We start from the raw sequence: 22,225 nt of genomic DNA on the forward strand, positions 1-22,225 counted from the left end.
TGAACTGCTGATGCAGTTCTGATACATCAGCTCACAGACGCCTTTTGTGCTGATCAACATCACCCTTGGAGGGGAAAGAGCACCATCCACCCACCCAGAGAGAGCAAGGCCAATTGTGCTCTCTCGGGGCTCCGGCAGCTGATGGAAAGCTACTTAAAGTTTACTTTTAATGGGAGGTATTAAAAAAAGAAAAACCAGTCAAATAATAAGTACATGAATAGAAATCAGAGAAAGATTGCAACAATTGCCAGAGAAGGCCTTGAATGATATCAGATGAACCTTGAGATATGCTCTAATGTGTTCCATATTTGTTTGTTTTTTAAACTAAATTTATTTAACTTAGTTCTAATAGTAGTAGCTGTACTTTCATATCAGCTGTGGTCCAAGTATGAGTCTCTTGATGACATTTTTCTGACAGGCCTCAGAGCGCTTCTTGGTTTAACTGAGACAGGCTCCTCCAAAATCTCTATGTCTCTCTAACCATGCTCTAATCATCTACAGCTGCTGTGCTACACTGTGTTCTAGACATTGACTAAAAAATAGATTTTAAGTTGTAATAAATGTCAGCATGTTCTAACTTTTCATCCACAAGGACATTTAAGTTCATTTTACAAGACCCCTTTTAAGTTACATGTGTTTAGTTTTATATTTTGTCCTTTTTTAATGTTGTTCAAGTGAAGGATCAAATCTCCATATGTTTAATTAGGTTTAAAAATACAGATGTTCTTATAGGGTGTTGGAATCTTAACATATGACTATATATATATGCATCTAAAAAAATTAGAACATCATTGGAAAGTTACTTTATTTCAATAATTCAGTTAAAAAAAGGGGAACCTCATATATTAAATTGGTGTATTACACACAGAGTGTTTATCTATTTTAAGTTTTTATTTATTTTATTGTTGATGATTATTATGGCTTACAGACAATAAAAACTCAAAAATCAGTGTCTCAGAAAATTTGAATATTATATTAGACCAATCAGTACTTTTGGCAGTGTGGGCATTGAGGCAAGTCCTGCTGGAAAATGAAATCTGCATCTCCATTAAAAGTTGTCTGCAGAGGGAAAAAGCATGACGTGCTGACTTTAGACTTGATAAAACACAGTGGATCAACACCAGCAGATGTCATGACTCTCCAAATCATCACTGATCATCAGTAAATTTTACATTTTAATTAGAAAACAAGGGAGCAGAGTCTGGAGGACGAGTGGAGAGACACACAATCCAAACTAATTGAGGTCTAGTGTGAAGTTTCCACCAATCAGTGATGATTTAGAGAGCCAAAACACTTTTTCTCCAAACTCTGGACACAGTGCAGTGTTTTCCCGGAAAACCTACAGCACTTCATGCTTCCCTCTGCTGACAACTTTTATGGAGATGCGGATTTCATTTTTCAGCAGGACTTGGCACACTGCCTACAATATCAAAAGTACTGATTGGTCTTATATAATATTCCAATTTTATGAGACAGTGATTTTTGGGTTTTCATAGGCTGTAAGCCATAATCATGAACAATAAAATAAATAAAGGTTAACATTTTTTAACTGAATTATTACTAAAATCAAGTAACTTTTCAATGATATTCTAATTTAATTTTCTTGAGATGCACTAGTATATATATGTTTTTCTAAAACACTTCAAAAAAAACAAAAAAAAGAATGCCTATTATAGTGATCTATAGGGGTCACAGTGATTTATGGACACAACGTTTAGTGATCAGCTAATTTACTGTGCAGGTTTGGTCTTATAGCTCTTGTATGTGCATGTGACTGCATTTATTGTAATTGCATAGATGTTTTACATTGGTGTAGATCTGAAGGCACTTGTTTGTTTATGTTCACAGCATCACAGTCACTGTGTCCTCTAAGAGGTAGGCCTCTCAGCACTTATGGGAGAAGGTATTCGATTCCTCTGTCCACTGTACAGTACAGTCCGTGAGGGTATGTTCACATCTTTGGTACGTCAACCTAAAGCTGATATTAAAAAGTCTCATACTGTCTCTATAGTCATCTCCGGCCTGTCTCTGTTTTCATCCTCATTCTCCTCCGCTTTGATTTTACTGCTGCGATAGATGCATTTCATCTCCTGTCCATCAGCCCCTGAACTTTCTTCTTCCTTCTTCTGCTCTCTCTCCTCACTTGTCTGTTCCAGGCTTCCATTCCTCTCCTCAATCCCTCTGCTTCTTCTCTCCACCCTGCTCTCAGGCCCGTGGTTACTGAGTGAGCTCTCCTCTTCTTCCTCATCCTCCATTCTCAGGCCTAGAGGAGCTCCATCCAGGCTGGAGTCGCTGAGGAACGTGGACGTTTCCTCCAGGCCGAGAGGAGCTTGTTCTGCTCCTGCGCTGAGCTCCCTGCCTGGGCTTGGATAGAGGGCCCCGTCCACCATCACGAGATCTTCTCCAGGGCCATCTGGGTCGTGGTCCCGGCTGCAGAAGGCGTAGCGGTGGTTCATGTGCTGTGAGTAGGAGCCCGAGTGAGAGAAGCGTTTGCCGCATTTGTCACATTGGTAGGGCTTTTCTCCAGAGTGCAGCCGGCTGTGTTCAATCAGGTGGTGCTTGTGTTTAAACGCCTTTTTACAGATCTGGCACTCGTGGGGTCGCTTCCCTAAACGAGAAGAAACAAGACAAGTCAGCTGTCTATCTCATTTATTTTATATATGTGTATATATATATATATATATATATATATATATATATATATATATATATATATATATATATACACATATATAAATTTATGTATAGTGACACTGTCACACACAAAAATACTAAAAAATGGAACTTTACAGGAAGTTTTATTGGAAGTTACGGTAAAATGATTTCATATAGAGCATTTCTATTGGTCCACTCACCATGACATTTTGGCGCAATATAAAGAATAACTGCCAGATTATGATGTCAAAAAGCAAAAAGCAGTAAAAATGGAAATACAAAAGTTTTTTTTTTTTTGTATGAGAAATATTCAGCTCTGGAAAAAAATAAGAGACCACTTAAAATGATGAGTTTCTTAGATTTTACCAAATTGAAAACCTCTGAAATATAATCAAAAGGAACATGGATGATCAAAAGCCATCAAACCAAGCTAAACTGCACCAGGAGTGGCATAAAGTTATCCAAAAGTAGTGTGTAAGACTGGTGGAGGAGAACATGCCAAGATACATCAAAACTGTGATTAAAAACCAGGGTTATTCCACCTTATATTGATTTCTAAACTTATTTTTTTTCCAGAGTTGAATATACAGTACCAGTCAAAAGTTTGTTCTTTATTTGCATAATTTACTTAATTGCAGCTTATTAGAGCTTATTAAAGACTTTTTACATCATAACTGCATATGTGTTCCTTCATACGTTTTTATGTTTTCACTGTTAATCTACATATAATAAAAACATTGAAACATAGAAAAAACATTAAATGAGATATATAGGTGTATAGACAGTATAGGAGTCAGTGTTGGTGTTTGTGTCTGTACCTGTATGTTCGTATTTGTGGCGCAGCAGAGAGCTGCTCTTTTGGAAGCTTTTATCACAGATGTCACATGCGTACAATCCTTCCTCAGTCTTCCTCAGTCTCTTCCTCCCTGGTCCATTATCTCCATCCAGCCCGTCCTCAATCAGACTGAAGTAGTCGAGACACCCTTGATTTAATGCTTCATTCTAACAGAGAAGAATCAGTTTGTTAATTGAGATGTTTGTGTTTTATCTGTCATAATCTGTATTTTCAAGTAATATCTATTAGTAATGATGCACAGCCTGTATATTTAAATCCCTCAGCATGCATTCAATGTCCTCGTAATTAAAAAGTCCTGATTTCACAAATTAAATCCTCCATTCACTTTGTGAAATCAGGATATGACTGTAACTTTAAGAATTTGTAGCGATGCTAAGATCACCACAGAATTCACTCTGCCCTTTATGTATGTGGAGGCAGGAATTCCCCTCTGAGTAATCTGCTTGTTTACAGCACCAATAGGGGAAACAAACTCATCAACACATTTCACAGATGATGAACAAGAGTCTGTAATAATTTGTTAGTATTAGTATGGTATAAAAAATTGCAACGTTGATTGTCTTTGCAATATGATGTTCTCTTAAATACCTGCCACTGACTTACTCAGAAGGGAACATCACTCTTTGTCACAGTATATTTAGATTTACTGTTAAGGGTCGATTAGGTAACTGTGATTATGTTTCAGACTGAAACTCGAGGAAACTATTGAAACTTAGCAAGTATTATGAAAATGCACGTGTGACAATTTTCATTTTCTAATTAACCCCCCCCCCCCTTGAGGATAACCCATTTGAGCCAATTAGGGACCAATGTGGTTAAGACCAGCTAGATTATATATAATATATATATATATATGTATATATATATATATATATACATATATATATATATATATATATATATATATATTTTTTTTTTTTATATATAACTTCTGTCTGGCTTACAGACAATGAAAACCCGAAAATCATTGTCTCAGAAAATTTTAATAATATATAAGACCAACTGATACTTTTGGCAGTGTGGGCAGTGTTTTCTGCTGGAAAATAAAATCCGCGTCTGCAAAACAGTTGTCTGCAGAGGGAAGCATGAAGTGCTGTGAGATTTTCTGTGAAAACATTGCACTGACTTTGGACTGTTTTTTTTGGAAAATCTTACAGGATGCTTCCCTCTGCTGACAACTTTTATGGCGATGTGGATTTCATTTTCCAGCAGGACTTGGCACACTGCCCACACTGCCATAAGTACTGGTAAGGGTTGATTAGGTAACTGGGATTATGTTTCAGAGTGAAACTAGAGGAAACAATTGAAACTTAGCAAGTATTATAAAAATGAATGTGACAATTTTCATTTTCTAATTAAAACATCCCCCTTTGAGGGTAAACCATTTAAGCCAATTAGGACTGTAGAAGACCAGACCTGTATTAGAATTGTTGCCATTTGTTGGGATTCTAAAAACAGTGCAGCATTTCTCACCTGCAGTATTCTTTTCCTCACTGCCTCAGGCTCTGCCTCCAGCATGTATGTGATAGGCGAGAGAAATCCAGGTTTAGCCGGTGGTGTAAGAGGAAGTGATGTGAGACCGTTATGCCCCAACCCTGTAAGGCCACTTGGGATGACAGGATTGAAAAGGGGAAAGTTGCTAAAAACTGCATTTCCAAATAATGGTGTATATGCCCCGCCCATTTGGTGCTGAGGGGGTGGAGTTAACCTTCTAAATACACTCTCCGCATCCCTCCGATCCATCTGTGGCAGAATGCCATTGCAGGCGCGTTTTCGGGCCTCCTTGCTTGGATCTGAACCTGTACGGGTTTTGGGAATTGATAGATCGAGAGGTTCATTCTGACAACTCTCTGATCTGGGGGATGGCCTGTGTTGGGTGGGCTGGCATGGTGACGTGGTGCGTGAGAGGTCAAGGCAGGGTGGGGAGTTGAAGCCTGAGGAGAGCGGGTGTCTGCGTTCCTGTAGTGAAGGTGAGGTGGGACTCATGAGGGTAGAGTTTTGAGGGCTTCTGGTTTCCTTGTTTGGCCAATAGGAGTGCACAGGGTCTGGGCGGAGGTGCATAGGGGACTGTAGTGGCACAAGAAGCTGCTGAGGGACAGAGTGCCAAGATGCCCTCTGTGGGGAAGAGAGATCTCTAGGCAGTCCATTAGGGGTGGGAGGTGTTTTCTGAGTGTCGTGAGGAACCTGTGAGGAGCGAGAGAAGTTGAGTGGGGATCCTTCTCCTCGACTATGCGACTGTTCGGCAGTGTGTCCGTCTTTGTTCCTGCACTGGTATCTCTCGTGATGCTTTAGAACAACCTCACTGGGGAAGATCTGAAAGCACCACTGGCACGACACGGCACCAACAGGCACCTCGCGTCTGCCCTCCCTTTCCTCCACATCGTCTCCTTCCTCCCTCCCTCGCTGCTCTTCCCTCACCACCTCCTTGCGCAGCATTTCCTGCAGGAGGTGTTCAAACTTGCCATCAGAGCCCAGCAAGGGTAAAAACGTGGTCCCTTTAAACACCCCGGTCCAGCCCTGTTTAGTCCAGAGGGTAGGGGTAATAGATTCCTGTCCCTGATGAGTGGGGAGCTTCTCTGGAAAGCACTGACCCATCGGGCCATACGGAGAGCTCCTCCCTCTACCATTCCTGCTTCCAATGACAGGGGGGGACGTAGGGGAGGGGAAGGGGTAGACGGGATGGGAGTGACCATTAAAATACGCTCCATTCCCTGACCCGCCCTGGCACTTCTTGCTGCTGAGGTGCGAGCTGTAGGAGCCTGAATGACTGAAACGCTTCTTGCAGTTGGGACACTCGTAGGGCTTCTCACCTGTAGGAACAACAACAATAAAACATATAAAATAAAATGAATTACTACCTTGACTGATAACGTTTGAAGAATATATTAATTGTGATCACAGATTTTACCAATTCATTTAATTAATATGCTACAATTGAGTCATGTTAAAAAAAATGCTCTAAAGAAACTGTAACTATAAACCAACGCAATGTAGCGCAGTGTAAATAATAGGGTGAGATAAGAGCAATCGGGACACCTTTTTCTTGCCAATAATGAAACAAAATAGCCAAATTATCAATTATGGAATACTAAAGATGTTAATTCCTAAAACTAGGGCAATGCAAGAAAATAAACACTGAATAGCTTAAAGATCCATCACCTTAAGGTCCCATGCACCCTTAATTAACCAATACAAGTAATAAAAGGACGTACCAAGATTTTTTTCAGGTTTGTATAATTAAAAGAGTCCTTGCCAATACACAGCTTTATATTTGTATCGAGTAATTCTATTGCAAATATATTTATTTTGGGAACAACCAACAAAAAACAGCTGTCTGGATGTTCTAGCCTATTTATGAAATAGAGAAATGGATGCATGTTACTCACCACTGTGAATACGCAGATGTTCTTTGAGATGGTGTTTGTATTTAAAGGCCTTCAAACACTGTGAACACTGAAATTTTCTTTTTTCCATGTTGGGCTCAGACACTGGATTCTGGAACAAAAATATATACACACTGATGTCAAATAGGTCCACAACATTTTTAACACTTTGAAGTGTATTTTATATGTATGATCAAAAGGATTGATAGTTATTTATTGTGTCTTTCAGAGTTTGACTTCATCATAGTGACACGGAGTCACTAGTTTCCGTGTGATTTCTACAGGGTTTTGGGGATCTAGAGAATCTCTCTGGTGAGAATGTGTGGTTGCAATGAGAATGCAGAATAGTGCTTTTTAAAACGTGCACTGTGGTGCAGCCTTCTTTTAGAGAGGATTAATCTGGTTATTTAAACTAATCCAGGATGGACAGCCAGCTCTCTTATTTTCTAATTCTGTTCTAATTTCTTTGGTTTAATCATGTAAGGATTAGCATTCTCTGTGTTCGCAGTAGATCTTGTATGAGCCCTATTAGCAGTGTCGCACCTGCTCGGGTAAAAAACTCCTGGTAAAACATTCCAGACACTCTGGTTTTTAGAATAAATATATATTAAGCTTTGCAGGGATGGTTGCAGAAACATTAATAATGTCATTTATTAAACCTTTTATGAAATGCCCCATTTATTAGCACCCCTACTCCATTCAGAAATACTATTGCTTTAAGTTTAAATGAAAAATCTTAAGGACTGCAGCTTTAAAAATAAAAATATATGATATTCCCTATTCCCTACCTTGTTCTGAACCTGGGCGTGCAATGCCAGGTGCTGCTCCATCTGTGCCCTGTAGGGAGTGCTGTACCCACAGAGCGGGCACACACTGCTCCCACCCTCCCGCACCTGGCACAGCTTCATGTGTTCTCCAAGAGAGGTCTCACATCCATACGACCGCTGGCAGAACGGACAGAAGTGCACCATTGTCCTGGTGGGATCTGGGCTTACGGAGTCTGCGTCTGCTAAAGGGGAGAGAATTGTTCACTGATAGTGATGATTGTTCACCATTACACAGGTTTATTGCATATCAATAAGACATACTACAGCTCTGGAAAAAAAAATAAGAGACCACTTCAGTTTCTGAATCAATTTCACAGTTTTCATGCATCTTGGCATGTACTCCTCCACCAGTCTTACACACTGCTTTTGAATAACTTTATGCCTTTACTCCTGGTGCAAAAATTAAATCAGTTCAGCTTGGTTTAAAGACTTTTGATAATCAATTTGGTAGAATCAAAGAAACTTAACAATTTTAAGTGGTGTTTTATTTTTCTCCAGCGCTTTATATACTGTATAACAAGTGTGTCAGACAGTTTCAGGAGGCTCCATCTTTTGCTTGAGAACTTGATGTGGTTTGAGGCAAGAGTGATGCTAAACGATGATTATACTTCTATTGATTGTACGTTGCACAGGCCTTCGAGGTTCAGCGCAAAACCAAAGATCAAACCAAGCATACAAACCAAGCATCCAAACTAAGCATACGTATCAGCAACTATACCCATAACAACCCTTCAGAAGTGTAGGAATGATACCTTTTCCCTCAGGTGACTCCTGAACTCCCGGCGACAGGGTGGATGGTGTGTCGTCCTGCACAGCACCCGTGTGGTAGGGGGGGATGGAGCCATTGAGCTGCTGGCTGTGTTGTGAACGGGGAAGCTGTGACGTTTTTTTCAGATGCATGAGTAAGTCAAAACGAGCCCAGTCCGCCAGCACATGGGCATCTTTCTGTGCTAAAGGAACGGAGACAGGATGTGGTAGTGTTAGTTCATCATCTGTTTTGCTGTCTGATTTAGAACTCGTTCCAGGAAAAAAAAAAAGATGCCTTTTCATGCTGGTCCAAGCTGAGTTTCCTCTGTCTGTATTGTCTGTATTCTTACATTAACCTCAGTTAACTCAGTGGTCATGAGGGGACTCTACAGTGTGCAGTAGTGTACAGTATAGTGATGATGACTACATAACTACAAACACTACCAAAACTCAACTGTACACATTCTTACATAGTGGCTCATGATTCCAGATCAGTTTGTAAAGTAAGTATTAAATAACTTAAATAAGTTTAAAACCAAATTTGTGTGAAATTAAATGGTAACAAAGTAAACAAAGTCATTAAAAATGATCTGATATGAAACCTAGCTACTCAGAATTGTTCACAGCAGCGGCCACAACGGTGGACGTCTGTTAGATCACACAGACTAGTTACTGCGCAGAACAGATATGAACAGAATTACCAGTAGTTTTACTGTAGTTTTGTGATAAAGTTTCAGCCTCAAGCATTTTCTCATTACAGCATTACAGTAACAGATATAGGACAGACATATGGAGGCTATTGTGCATTCCCACAAAATAAAGGTGCTACAATTGTTTTGTACAATGTTTTTTTAAGTGATATGAATGTATGAGTGTGAAGAACTTGTGAACTCGTCAAATGAAATTTCTCTAGACCCTTTAAAAGGTTTTTCAGTCTTCATTCTCACACATTTTCTACTAGAAATATGCATCTTTTTGGAACCAAAGTGGTTATTTTATGGCATCAATTATAGAACCATTTAAAATACCTTAATTTTTTAAGAATGTATGACAAAAAAAACACACTTCTTCCAAATGCACCATTATTTTATCATTATTATAATTGTAAAAAAAAATGCTAGATTTATGTTGTAGACATTGTGATCCCTAGGTTTTTTTTTCCACCACTGTAAAAAAACAAGCAGAGATTGATTTCTCTACAATATACAATGGCACAACAAACCACTCTAATTTATTTTTTCTAGTGCTGGGCTATCTTACCTCTAATCAATATCACGATTATTTTAATAATTGGCCGACACAGCATTTTTTCATTGGTATAAGCTGCTTGAATTGTTCAGTGGGCTCTGTGTTCCTGAGTTTTCCTTCATGTTGCTTATATGTCAGATTGAAGATTGAACAGGGTGAATAAATGTGATAAGTCGTGCATTAGTAAGCTTGTAAAGGAACAGCACATGAACATACATACAAATAAATGACACGGGCAGAATTATGTGGTTGTAAAAAGTTCTAAATGCCGGTTTAGATCACTTTTTGATTATTGGAATTATCAATGTAATTCCACCTTAATTAACTCTAATTCTAATTCTAAAGTGTAGAATTTAAGTGTGATGAGGAGAAAGCTACAGCAGGGAGACACAACACTTTCCTGTATTGGACTGAGATTGAGAACCACCATGTGAAACAATTCAGAAATATAAAACACAGAAATGTGTGTATGTGTGTGTGTGTCCAGTGCTTATTAAAGAAAAAAAAAAGAAAGTCATCAGGGGAATTTAAAAGGCATTTCTCAAAGACCCAAAAATTTGTAGCACTGATATTTTTCATCGTTTCATTGTTAATAGTTATTAATAAATGCAATATAGGCCAGCACTTTAGGGAAGTGAACATGGAAATATAATCATTTCAGAATAACCCAATAGAGAGGCCTTTCAGTTCTATGTTTGTGGCTGTTTACTCTGGTGCAGAGCATCCATTAATTGTTCGAGTTATTTTATAACCACATGCATTTTATATTAAAATCAAATCACTTACAAAATGATTTGTAGTACTGAATAAAAAAAATCTACATAAATTATGCTGTATAATCATAAGTGAGGCCTACAACTATTGGACACAATTTAAACCCTTTTAAAAAGTTGCTTGAGTAAAATTTAGATTTAAAAGGTTTATGTAGAATTTAAGTGTGATGAGGAGAAAGCTACAGCAGGGAGACACAACACTTTCCTGTATTGGACTGAGATTGAGAACCACCATATGAAACAATTCAGAAATATAAAACACAGAAATGTGTGTATATGTGTGTGTGTCCAGTCCTTATTAAAGAAAAAAAAAGAAAGTCATCAGGGGAATTTAAAAGGCTCTATAATTGGATGGATGAGAACTGAAATGTTTCTGGGATTCTCCCATGGGACCAATAACAGCCAGAGAGCAGAAAAAAAAGACAGAGAAAAACATCAGATAATAATACAGAACGAAAGAAAGAGAGAGAGGGACAGATGCCAGCAGAGCGCTGTGACTTTGAGGAGGATTTTTCAAATGTTTGCAGATGTTGGCATCATATTTCCAGCTTTCTCTAATGTGGCCAGAGAAGAGCCAGAGTGCTTCACTGCAGTTAAAACTCTGTTTCTTCTTCATTAGAAAGAGAGCGCGGCCAATGTTTCTAGGCAGGCTGCGGAGCTCTTTGATGTCCGTAATTATAAAAAGAAAGCCTCATAAGCTGGAGTTTTGATTGCGGAATGGGAACGTCACCTCGTTTGATGTGACAGGCCTTTGTCATGCTTGATGAGGCAACATTTTGAAAAGGAGCCCTTCATACTGCAGTGACTTCAGCGTTATCTGGATGCGAGCAAGAGGTTTCAATTTCCGTCCACGGTTTGGCTATTATCATTTTTAATATCTCGGAGGCGTTGGAAATTGCTGAACTCTCAGAACTGGTACAGAGTCGACTACTGCGATGACTATTATTACACTCATTTCATCAGAAAATAAACATAGAGGGTTAAGTGTATGAGTGTAATGAAAGATAATTGCTTGGAATAGTGCTGATGGGTTTAAAATATGGTATAAATTTAGATTTACGCTTGGCCATGAGAAGCGTTGTAACAGAACTGGTATTCATTTGTGCTTCAAAACCCCCAGAGCTTTTTTTTTTTTTTAACTCTTCTTCACTATACATATACAGTGCTGCTCGTCTTTTAAAACCAAAGCCAGCATGATCTGTTAGCTGTTTAAATGGAAAGAGCCTGAATGTGGGACTAGACTCCTAAAAATAAAGGTGCTACATATGGTTCTTTAAGTGATGCCATTAAAGAAACATGTTTTATCCCATAAAAAAGAATTGTAATATGATGGAGATATGATGGAAATATAAGAGAGTGTGGAGAACAAGCAAGGCTCTTTACTGAATTAAAGATCCCAAAAAACATTTGTAGCACCTGTATTTTTCATTGTTTCATTGTTAATAGTTATTAATAAATGCAATATAGGCCAGCACTTTAGGGAAGTGAACATGAAAATATAATAATTTCAGAATAACCCAAAAGAGAGGCCTTTCAGTTCTATGTTTGTGGCTGCTTGTTCTGGTTCAGAGCATCCAATAATTGATTGAGTTATCTTATAACCACATGCATTTTATATTAAAATCAAATCACTTACAATATGATTTGTAGTACTGAATTAAATCTCCTAACATGAATTCTGCTGTATAATCATACGTGAGGCCTACAACTATTGGACCCTATTTAAACCCTTTTAAAAAGTTTAATTTAGTACAATTTAGATCTAAAAGGTTTATTTGCACAGATCTGGTAATGAATAATGGCAGCTACTTACTGTACATGTTGTGTGCAGGGTTGTCTGTCTCCCCGGGTGTAGTTGGGGGACCCGTGGCCTCTGTCTCGTCCCAGCGCTCGTCAGGGGGGCTCAGGCTGTGAGCGCGGGCAAAGCGAGAGGGGCTGCTGGGCTCTGTGCCCTCGCTGGCCGTCACACTCATCTTATCCTGCCCGTTTCTTTCATCCGGCACATCCGTCCCCCATACACACCCCTCATCCTCTCCCTCAGAGTCCAGAGAGCACTCTGTTTCAACTAATAACACACAGAGAGAAAGAGATAAAGAGAGATATTAAAAATCATTCAAATATAATTTTGGTACTATGAGTGAAATACAGCTCTGGAAAAAAATGCTATTTATAGGTATTTGTTTGAGTAAAATGAACATTTCTCCCAAATTCCAAATAAAAATATTGTCATTTTGGGCATTTATTTCAGAAAACAAGAAATGCCTGAAACAACAAAAAAGATGCAGAGCTTTCAGACCTCAAATAATGCAAAGAAAAAGAGCTCATATTCATATAAGAGTTTTAAGAGTTCAGAAATCAATATTTGGTGGAATAACCCTGGTTTTAATCACATTTTCCATGCATCCTGGCATGTTCTCCTCCACCAGTCTTACACACTGCTTTTAGATAACTTTATGCCACTTCTGGCTTGTAATCATCCATCTTCCTCTTGATTATATTCCAGAGGTTTTCATATAGGTAAAATCAAGAAAAAACATCATCATTAAGTGGTCTCTTATTTTTTTCCAGAGCTATACATTCAAATTCATTCATGTGTATTTATTATGTGTATAAAATAAAAACAAACCACATGCAAAACACATGTTAATACAGTAACTAATGCAGGAATCTTACATATAACTATATGCACATTTCTTAATGTGCTTTTCTGCAGTGTAAAGCACATTCTGTGTAATGAGCAACAACATCCACATCATTGCCACATACAGATGCAGATAAGGTGGTGTCAGATAAATACAATTCTGTGTTTACTAAGCACGGGAGTATAGTGCATGAAAATGTATTTATTGCTCATAACAATATGTTTCAGGCTGAGTATTAGTGTATTAATTAGAACTAGACTGCTTAAGACTACTTTTTTCAATTTGAAAAAAATAAAAAAATAAACAGACTCTTACAATAGAACAATCAATATGCGAATATGAGGTGAACCATAAGAAAGAGATTAAAATTAGGGGTTTGAAACAGTTTTGATTTTACAATTAGTAAAATTGTTTGCATTCATCCCCTGTTGCTCAAATATAATGAGTCGTTTAGTTTTATGTGCGCTGGCCCTGCAGACTTACATTTCTTATTCTGCTTATTGAGCTTTTATTACTCTTATTTTGTTTAAAGTCAGAAACGGAGGGACTTGATTAAAAGGAGCGTATGATTCATATCAGATGGCTATAATACGTTTATATGTACACTTGAATGGACTGGCACCCACCAGACTTGCTTCATTATAATTTTTCCAAGTGATGTGAAGTATTTTTGGGCTGAAGAACAATTGAAAATGAAGAACTGAAAGACATTAACAACCGCCAGCATTTTGAAGAGCGTCTTGTTTTACATTTTACAGAGTGAAAGTTCAGCTGAAAAAAAAAAAGAATAAGTCTTTTTAATTTGTTTGATTTTGATTGCTGAGCATGCTTTGCACCAGAAACTTGCATTATGAGAAGATATTTGTGGCAGAAACAGAATATCGAGTCAGCTGGGACTGTCTTTCTCTGCGCTTTTCCGAAAACGAGATTGATGATTCAGTTTATTCAAAAGAAGCTGAATATCTTTTATCTCTCGGTTCTGTGAAATGACTTTAGCATTTCGACATTGAGCCAAAATGAGTAGTAATTAAAAAACAAAGATAGAATTCCTTCAGAAATGGTAAACAAATGTAACCAGAGCTCCAGAATCCAAATTCAATCATTAAGGCATGTTTATTTTTTTATTTATTTTTTTGCTCAGAAAGGGGTGATTATAAGCATATGGATATGATTTTTTCCTTGTAGGGCTACAGCTGATCGATGTTTTTGAATCAGATTGACCACATACATTTTACGTAAACATTTATTTAACAGAAACGTCCATTTTAATTCACTTAATTCAAAATATATACAAACGCTGTTTTGCTTGTAAAGGAAAACATTCATTTTAACCCGTTGGGTGCAGAATTCTGTATTTTTTTTCCCCATTTGACCGATGTGTCTGTACAGTGTGTGTGTGTGTGTAAGTGTGTGTGTAAGTGTGTGTAAGTGTGTGTACGTTTGGGTTCACTACCTTCACGCTAATCAGTTCGTAGTCAAAGTGTGAACATGCTGGCATTGCATGGCAGGAAACTGCAGTTTCAGTTCGACTGTGATGGAAAAAAAAATAACAATGCAGCACTGACAGTACGTGCATGTCTGTGTGTGTGTGTGTGTGTGTGTGTGTGTCCATCCCACTGTTGCTCACTCATGAGTAATCCACCTTTGCAGCAGTAGTGTACAGGACTAACCAAGTGCGGGTTCCCACCACTTGGTTTGCAAATTCATACATACACACACACACATAAATGCACACACACAAACACACACACACACACACACACACACACACACAAACACACACACACACACACACACAAACTACAGAATTTGCCCTTTTCTGAAATGACTGTACAGTACGATGACCCAACAAAGGACAAATGTAGACGAGTCTGAGGTTTTGGATAAGACCTTATATTTGCGCACATATACACACACTGTGCACAACATGACCTTTACTGTTATGACTGTGCAGAATAGTGGGGCAGTAATCCCACTCACATGTGTGTAGACTTCTGAGAGAGCTTATATCAGCACAGACACACATACACACACTGCCATTATACTATTTCAAAGTGCATATTGTATTACTACAGATATTACTACAAAAAAAACCTTGTATCTCCATTTGTGCTGCTTTTAATTTTTTGATTCATAATCTGAATTTTATAATAATGATTTTTTTTCCTTCTTCTGTAAGGTTTACATATCAGTTTACTTATTGTGTGTGTGAGAGAGTGTATTTATAAGTATATATGGCCCAGGCAAGCTGTTTCCATGTGGGTCAGCCAGACGTGACTCTTCCTGTAGCAGTTTTCTCCAGTTTCCAAGAGTTGCACCTTCTGAAGGTGTAGGAAACAGTACTCACCGCTCTCTGGCTTCATCTGTAATTTTTCTAAAGAAAAGACTTCTACTTTTAATAGTTACAGAGTTCTCTGTGTTTCTGGGTCTTTTTCTAGTTATTATGATGTTGAAAGTCTGAATGTGCTGTGTGTAAGCATGTAAATGATGAAGTAGAGAGTAACAGCAGTAACAATGCTCAGTTTATTTGTATTGCTACAGACCAGCTGTAATATGTTAATCAATGACTTGTTCCTTAAAAAAACAGCCATAACTTTTTGTTTTTAAAAAATAAATTTATTTGCTCTGCTAACTACTCTATCATTTCAGGCTTTTCACTGGAGCTGAAGAACTTGCTAATAAAAAAAAAAAAAAAAAAAAAAAATGGTTGTGTTCTAATACGTTTGACCGGTAGTTGATGATGAGCAGCTACTATTCAGAGTTCCTACTTTATCATAGTTAATCGATCCCTGATTAAAGTAAATCAGGTCATCTTCTGGTGAAATGAATTTATGCAGTGGATCATCAACCAGAAAGAAGAAATATATCCTTAAAACCTACTTACTCAATTTTAACCAAGATTCTGACATTCAGCAGTATTTCCTTATGAGTGATAAGTTCCTAATTTGTTTAGTTAACAAGGACACAGAAATTCATCATTATAAGAGCAGTGAAAATCTGTGAATAAGACTAGACTAGTATAGCACATCTACAGTTAAAGACACCTAACAGACTTTTTGTTTGGACTTTTACTTAAGGATAATATTTTGAAATAAGATCAAGTGACTGAATTTTGCATTAAAAGTCTGAAAGAAGTCCAACTTGTTTACTTTCCTTTATAGCACATTCTTCACAAAAATTCTGTAAATAAATAATAGCCATGATTGGCAATTTTAATTTTTTTTATATTTTGTAAATCTAGCAGTATTTAAATTGAGGGACAAATTTGGAAAGTTTGAAAGAAAACCAACTTATGTTAAACTTTCCTTTCACAAAAATCCTGGATATTAATGATTGCCATGATGGCTGTTTTTAATTTTTTTTTTAAATATGGTGAATATGGCAGTTATTAATCAAATGGTGGCAAAAATTATTGATGAATGGACCAATAAAAATGCTCCAAAATGACTTGGAAAAAAAACTTTATTCCTTCTCTTGTAAAGCTGCTATTTTTTTAGATTTTTTTCTTTGCATGACAGTGCTGATATATATATATATATATATATATATATATATATATATATATATATATATATATATATATATATATATATATATATATATATATATACATATTAATCTGCTGCTCCTCCTTTCAGATGTTTTTTTAACAGATTTACTGTACAAGTTAGCTGAACTGTTGATATGAATGGTCAGTTCTATGGGCTGTGCTTCCTCCTCTGCTGGGGTTTCCCTGTGAGCGGAGGAGCAGAGGGCCTGCTCTGCATTAGGGCTGAGTGGAGGATAATTCGTGTTGCCGTGGCAGGGAATGAATGACAGTGGCCTGTGTCTGCGTTGTGCGGGGATGGCTCTCATTATCTCCCTCTGACTGATTTATTTATATATCTGGGCTGAATCGCATTCTTCACTTGCTCTTAAATTTCAGCCAGTAAAGTTCTGGGCCAACGTGGGGGTGCGTGTGATCGTGTGGGATCGCGTGTGATCGCTTGTGATTGTGTCTGCGTACACACACCTGAGCACAAATCACCCAACAGGCACTCTCTATATATTTGTGTGTGTTGAACCATAAATGTAGTAAACAGGGCTGGAACAGGTACTGCACAGTGAGGAAACTGATGTTATGATGGTAAATACAGTATTTAGTGTTATTGTGCAACGTGCAAGTATTAAGCAGTCTCACACGCTTTCATTATTTTCGCTTGTATAGTTTAAGTTTACGTAACATCAGAAGAACTGCAAATAAACATGAATACAGTAAAGCACAGAAAGAATGTGCTGTTATCACAACTACATTCAATCAAATGTATTAATACAGGATTTTTTTTGTTCGCTGATATTGTCGCAAAGCAGCTTTGCAGAATCTGCTAGTAAAAAAAAAACAATGATCAATTGTTAATAAATTGTATAAATTATTGATAAAAGGTCACTGTAATAATATAACTGTAATAGTCATGGTAAACATAATAAAAACAATACTGATGGTTAAAAGTAAATATATATATATATATATATATATATATATATATATATATATATATATATATATATATATATATATATATATATAATAGTAAAAATGGCGCAAATAAAAAAAAATCCAGTCAGAGTCTATATAAACGTCAATATGTAAATGTTTATATTGTTTGTAGGAAAAGATGGACAATTAATACAAGGTAGAAAGAATATAGGTAGATAATCACAGTCAGAACAACTGACATTCACTGGATTCATGGATTTGTTTGTTCCACTAGCAGATCACCTCATTTACTTAAGTGACAAATGTTTTTTTTTTGCTAATTTTGGACAGTATTGTTTGTTTTAATTTATCTGAATGTTTTTATTTGAATGTTTCTATCTAAGTAAATACATTCATCAATCTATTTATCATGTTCAATTAGCTTTCTCTGATTCCTTTACCTGTACTGTAAGGCAACTATATGTATCTAATTATACAACTTTAATTTGATGCTGCTGATTTTTATCTACAAAATGGCAACTTTATTATTTTGATAAAATGTAAAGATCAATCATCAAATGGTTACATTATGTCAAAAAGTGAAGACTGGAATAAATGAATATTTATTTTGTCACTGTCAAAAAATACAGTAAATCTGGCAGTACATTTTTTAACAGACTAATACAAATGATGCAAAATAAATAGAATTATTTTTTTTGACACTGACTTCCATTAATAAAGTTTTTTTTTCTGCTGTAAAGTTGACATTTTGAAAAAAAAAAATTTTTTGCCTGACAGCAATCATATATGCATAAAAATGGGTCATGTCTTCCTGGTCTGTTTGTTATTTACTGTCATTAGTTTGGGTTTCAGAGAAGAATGTCAGAAGAGTCAGGCATCCTCCAGCTGCGCATACACTGCTTTAAGTATCCTTTACACAAACGAATCAAACCCACAAAGAGTTTACACGCATACATAATTTCACTATATGTACGTCTTTGAAGTTGTCATCTTTAAAATATATTACGCTTTAATTAAAAACAGAAATTCCAGCAGTAAAGTGTAGAGAAATGAGACATAAGAAAAGACACAAATTAAATATATGACATGATATATGATATTTATCATATTTATGTTACTTTTATATGTGATATTATCCAGTATACTGCAGATTGTGTCCTAAGTAACATTCGTGAGACGGATTTAAAAATTATTCACTTCATTGTTGGTTCTTGTCTGCACCAGATGGTAATAATCATAACAATAAGCAAAATTTTGAAGCTATAATAATTAAAAATCACTCAATTACTCAGATACACTTTTTTTATCTGATGTGCAGAATATACATACGCATAGGATATCTGGGAGCAGTAGAAAGCTGATGATATATATATATATATATAAACACAAATATATACACATATACTAGAAACATTAGAGCTATATGTGATCTATTGTAGACTTAGTGTTTCAATCTACAAGCATTTTAGACATTACGATATATTATAAAACTTATAATATTTTCACCTCATGTTTTTTATACATTAAAAACTGTCCTACACAACCTGAGAAACTGTACTTATTTGGCTTATTTCCTGAAATGAATGATCTGAAATGTTCTGTACTGATTATTTTGTTCTAAAATACAACAATTGATCAATGCAATCCAGTAATATAATACAATAAGTGCTATTTCAACACTGCGGTGCTATATGGCATGTAGGTGTTTCTCAACTTTCATTTTTGCACACAAGAAAAGCCATAGGCAAAGTTCACAATTCAACTTCACCACCGAGAACAACTTCTGTCTGAAAATCATACAGTTCATATAGTTTATGAATCAAGAGCATCCCTGCACTGAGTCTAGTGTGTGAACCTGTGGAAACTTACAGTCTGAAAAAGATATCAGTACAGTAGAAGCCACATGAAAACACAAAGTAGCGTAGCAGCTCGAGCTATTTAAAGAAGAAGATCAATCTCTACGCTTCTTTTCTTCTCTGAGAATAAACTCAAGCACTGAAACTCTTCAAATGAAGCTTCAGAATCAGTGAATATAATCAATAAGCCAGACTTTACTCCACAGCACAGCGCTTCTTATATTTCTGACAGAACATGCTGAGCACTCGAGGCAGAACAAGCACAAGATTAAAAGATTTAGGCTTTTTTTTTTACCTTCTGCAGCCGAGATGAAGAGAGTTCATATCTGAATCCACCGCATTTAAGAGTTTACTACATAAAACTCTGCGTGAAACAGCGTCTGTATCGTCCTTAAAGCTTAAAACATTAAAAACATTTGGGGAATTATCAGACGCCACTATTTTCACACTCTAACAATGAGTCACACGCACACCACATCACAGCTACAACACCTCCTACAGCCTTCTATGGTGTCTCGCAGTCACACACACATACACGTACACACAAATACATACACACATACATACAGTCAGAAATAATGAACACACACAAACAATTAGACACATGTACATATAGTTACACAATCAAGAAATAATGAACACACACATACACATTCACATACACATGTACACAGTCACACACAAACATACATAGACATACACATACATGTACACACAGTCATAAATAATAATCACACACACACACACACACATTCACATACACATGTACATATAGTCACACACATATATACAGTGTGTGTACACACGTTCACACAGTTACAAATAATAAACACACACACGTTCACACGTACATATTCACAAACCACGTTCATACATTCACAAATAATAATCACACACACACACACACATTTACACACGTTCACACATACATATTCACATACACACATTCATACATTCACAAATAATAATCACACACACACACACACATTTACACACGTTCACACATACATATTCACAAACCACGTTCATACATTCACAAATAATAAACACACACACACAGACACATTCAAATACACATTCACATACACATGTACATACAGTCACACACATATATACACATACACACATATGTTCACACAGTCACAAATAATAAACACACACACACACACACACACGTTTGCACATATATGTTCACATACACACATTCATTCATTCACAAATAATAAACACACACTCATACACACACACATGTACATACAGTCACACACATATATACAGTGTGTACACACGCTCACACAGTCACAAATAATAAACACACACATGTTCACACATACATATTCACATACACACATTCATACATTCACAAATAATAAACACACACAAACACATTCACACACACATACATACATACACACACATGCATACAGTCAGAAATAAGGAACACACACACACATATACACACACACATACACATTCACATACACATTAACATACGCATGTACATACATTCACACACACATACATACACATGCATAGAGTCAGAAATAATGAACACACATACACACACATACACAGACAAACACATTCACATGTTCACACGGTCACAAACAATAAAAACACACATACACACACACATATATGCAACACATGACAATAATCTGAAAGCACATAAGCACACTCAACCTTCAGCCATTCTAACACACACACACACACACGAGAAGAAAGAGAACGGAACAGCCACGCTCAGAAGCTCAGAGTGAAGACTGTGAAACGTGTGTATCAGTCGTTAGCGGTTCTGTCGCAGTGTTTGTCATTTTCTTGTTTTTAATACCTGTGTCAGAGGACAGTCATGTCTGGCAGTGATAACCCGTGCAAAACATGCTTCTTCAGCTAAACCCAGGTGCCACACTGACTACAAGTTTCAAAGTGTGTCACTGGAAGTGTGAGTGTGTGGGGACGATAGATAGATATATGTGTGTGAGATTCTGCGTTCACGTAGGGGCGTAACAAGGTAGCATAAGGTGAGTGGGGTGAGTGAGTGAGTGAGTGTGTGTGTGTGTGTGTGTGTGAGTGTGTGTTTCTATGTTCAGCTCGATGTTATCTTCACTGTGAGTTCTACTGTATGTGACTCTGGCAGCACTTGTTTACATGAATGATTGTTCTTTCACACTAAACAGATGTAATCACGCTCCTCCGAGGGTACTCACACGCACACACTTACAGCCGTGTATCTGTAGCTGTTTTTAAAGGCGTTTTAAGTGGTTTGCTTTGTTCTTGTAGCTGATTACAGAGGCCCGGTCTGACTTTATTACTACCACACTAAAAAGGGATTCGAGTAGATTTAGAGTAATAAAGCTGGGCTATGGTGTTTATATACAGAGCCAAATTTGTGTTTATAAACCTTTGGATGAGTGTGTGTGTGTGTGTTTCTCTTTCTCTCTTTCATTCTGTGTGTGTGTGTGTATATGTGGATTAAAGTTTGCTTGGGTGTGAGTGTTTGTGATGCGACAAAAGCATTAAATCTTGGTGTATACACCTTAAATCATAACCATAAAACCGAGAAAATATTTTTTTTTATTAATCAGTATAAATAGTCCAGTATAGTTCAGGGCTGGGTTTCTCAAAACCTAAGTAAAAGGCTAGGCCATTTGTAATCATGTTCTTTTTTAAACCTTCTTAAAATTTTTGAGCTTTTCCCAAAGACCTTTGTAACTGACTTGTAACAGGAGAATCTTTATAAGACCATAAAATCATGAAAAAT

General features: G+C 36.8%; 1 protein-coding gene across 3 annotated transcripts in view; it reads right to left on the minus strand.

The window, feature by feature from the left end:
* Positions 1 to 571: 571 nt before the first annotated feature.
* The window catches only part of LOC103034067 (zinc finger E-box-binding homeobox 2), a 47,441-nt gene continuing 25,787 nt past the window's right edge, over positions 572 to 22,225 (minus strand). Inside the window, exons 1-8 of one of the 3 annotated variants that reach the window (XM_022675638.2) lie at positions 19,760 to 19,921; positions 12,303 to 12,554; positions 8,474 to 8,671; positions 7,683 to 7,903; positions 6,898 to 7,006; positions 4,985 to 6,321; positions 3,474 to 3,657; positions 572 to 2,608 (exon numbers count right to left, since the gene is read on the minus strand). In XM_022675638.2, the coding sequence (XP_022531359.2) occupies positions 1,995 to 2,608; positions 3,474 to 3,657; positions 4,985 to 6,321; positions 6,898 to 7,006; positions 7,683 to 7,903; positions 8,474 to 8,671; positions 12,303 to 12,462 (2,823 nt within the window). In that variant the 5' untranslated portion in view covers positions 12,463 to 12,554; positions 19,760 to 19,921 and the 3' untranslated portion in view covers positions 572 to 1,994. Of the gene's footprint in view, positions 2,609 to 3,473; positions 3,658 to 4,984; positions 6,322 to 6,897; positions 7,007 to 7,682; positions 7,904 to 8,473; positions 8,672 to 12,302; positions 12,555 to 19,759; positions 19,922 to 22,225 lie in introns of those variants that run through there. The other 2 variants (XM_022675637.2, XM_007253434.4) reach the window with 2 other exon arrangements.

The sequence above is a fragment of the Astyanax mexicanus genome, chromosome 5 (genome assembly GCF_023375975.1).
Source record: "Astyanax mexicanus isolate ESR-SI-001 chromosome 5, AstMex3_surface, whole genome shotgun sequence".
NCBI classification, from domain to species: domain Eukaryota; kingdom Metazoa; phylum Chordata; class Actinopteri; order Characiformes; family Acestrorhamphidae; genus Astyanax; species Astyanax mexicanus.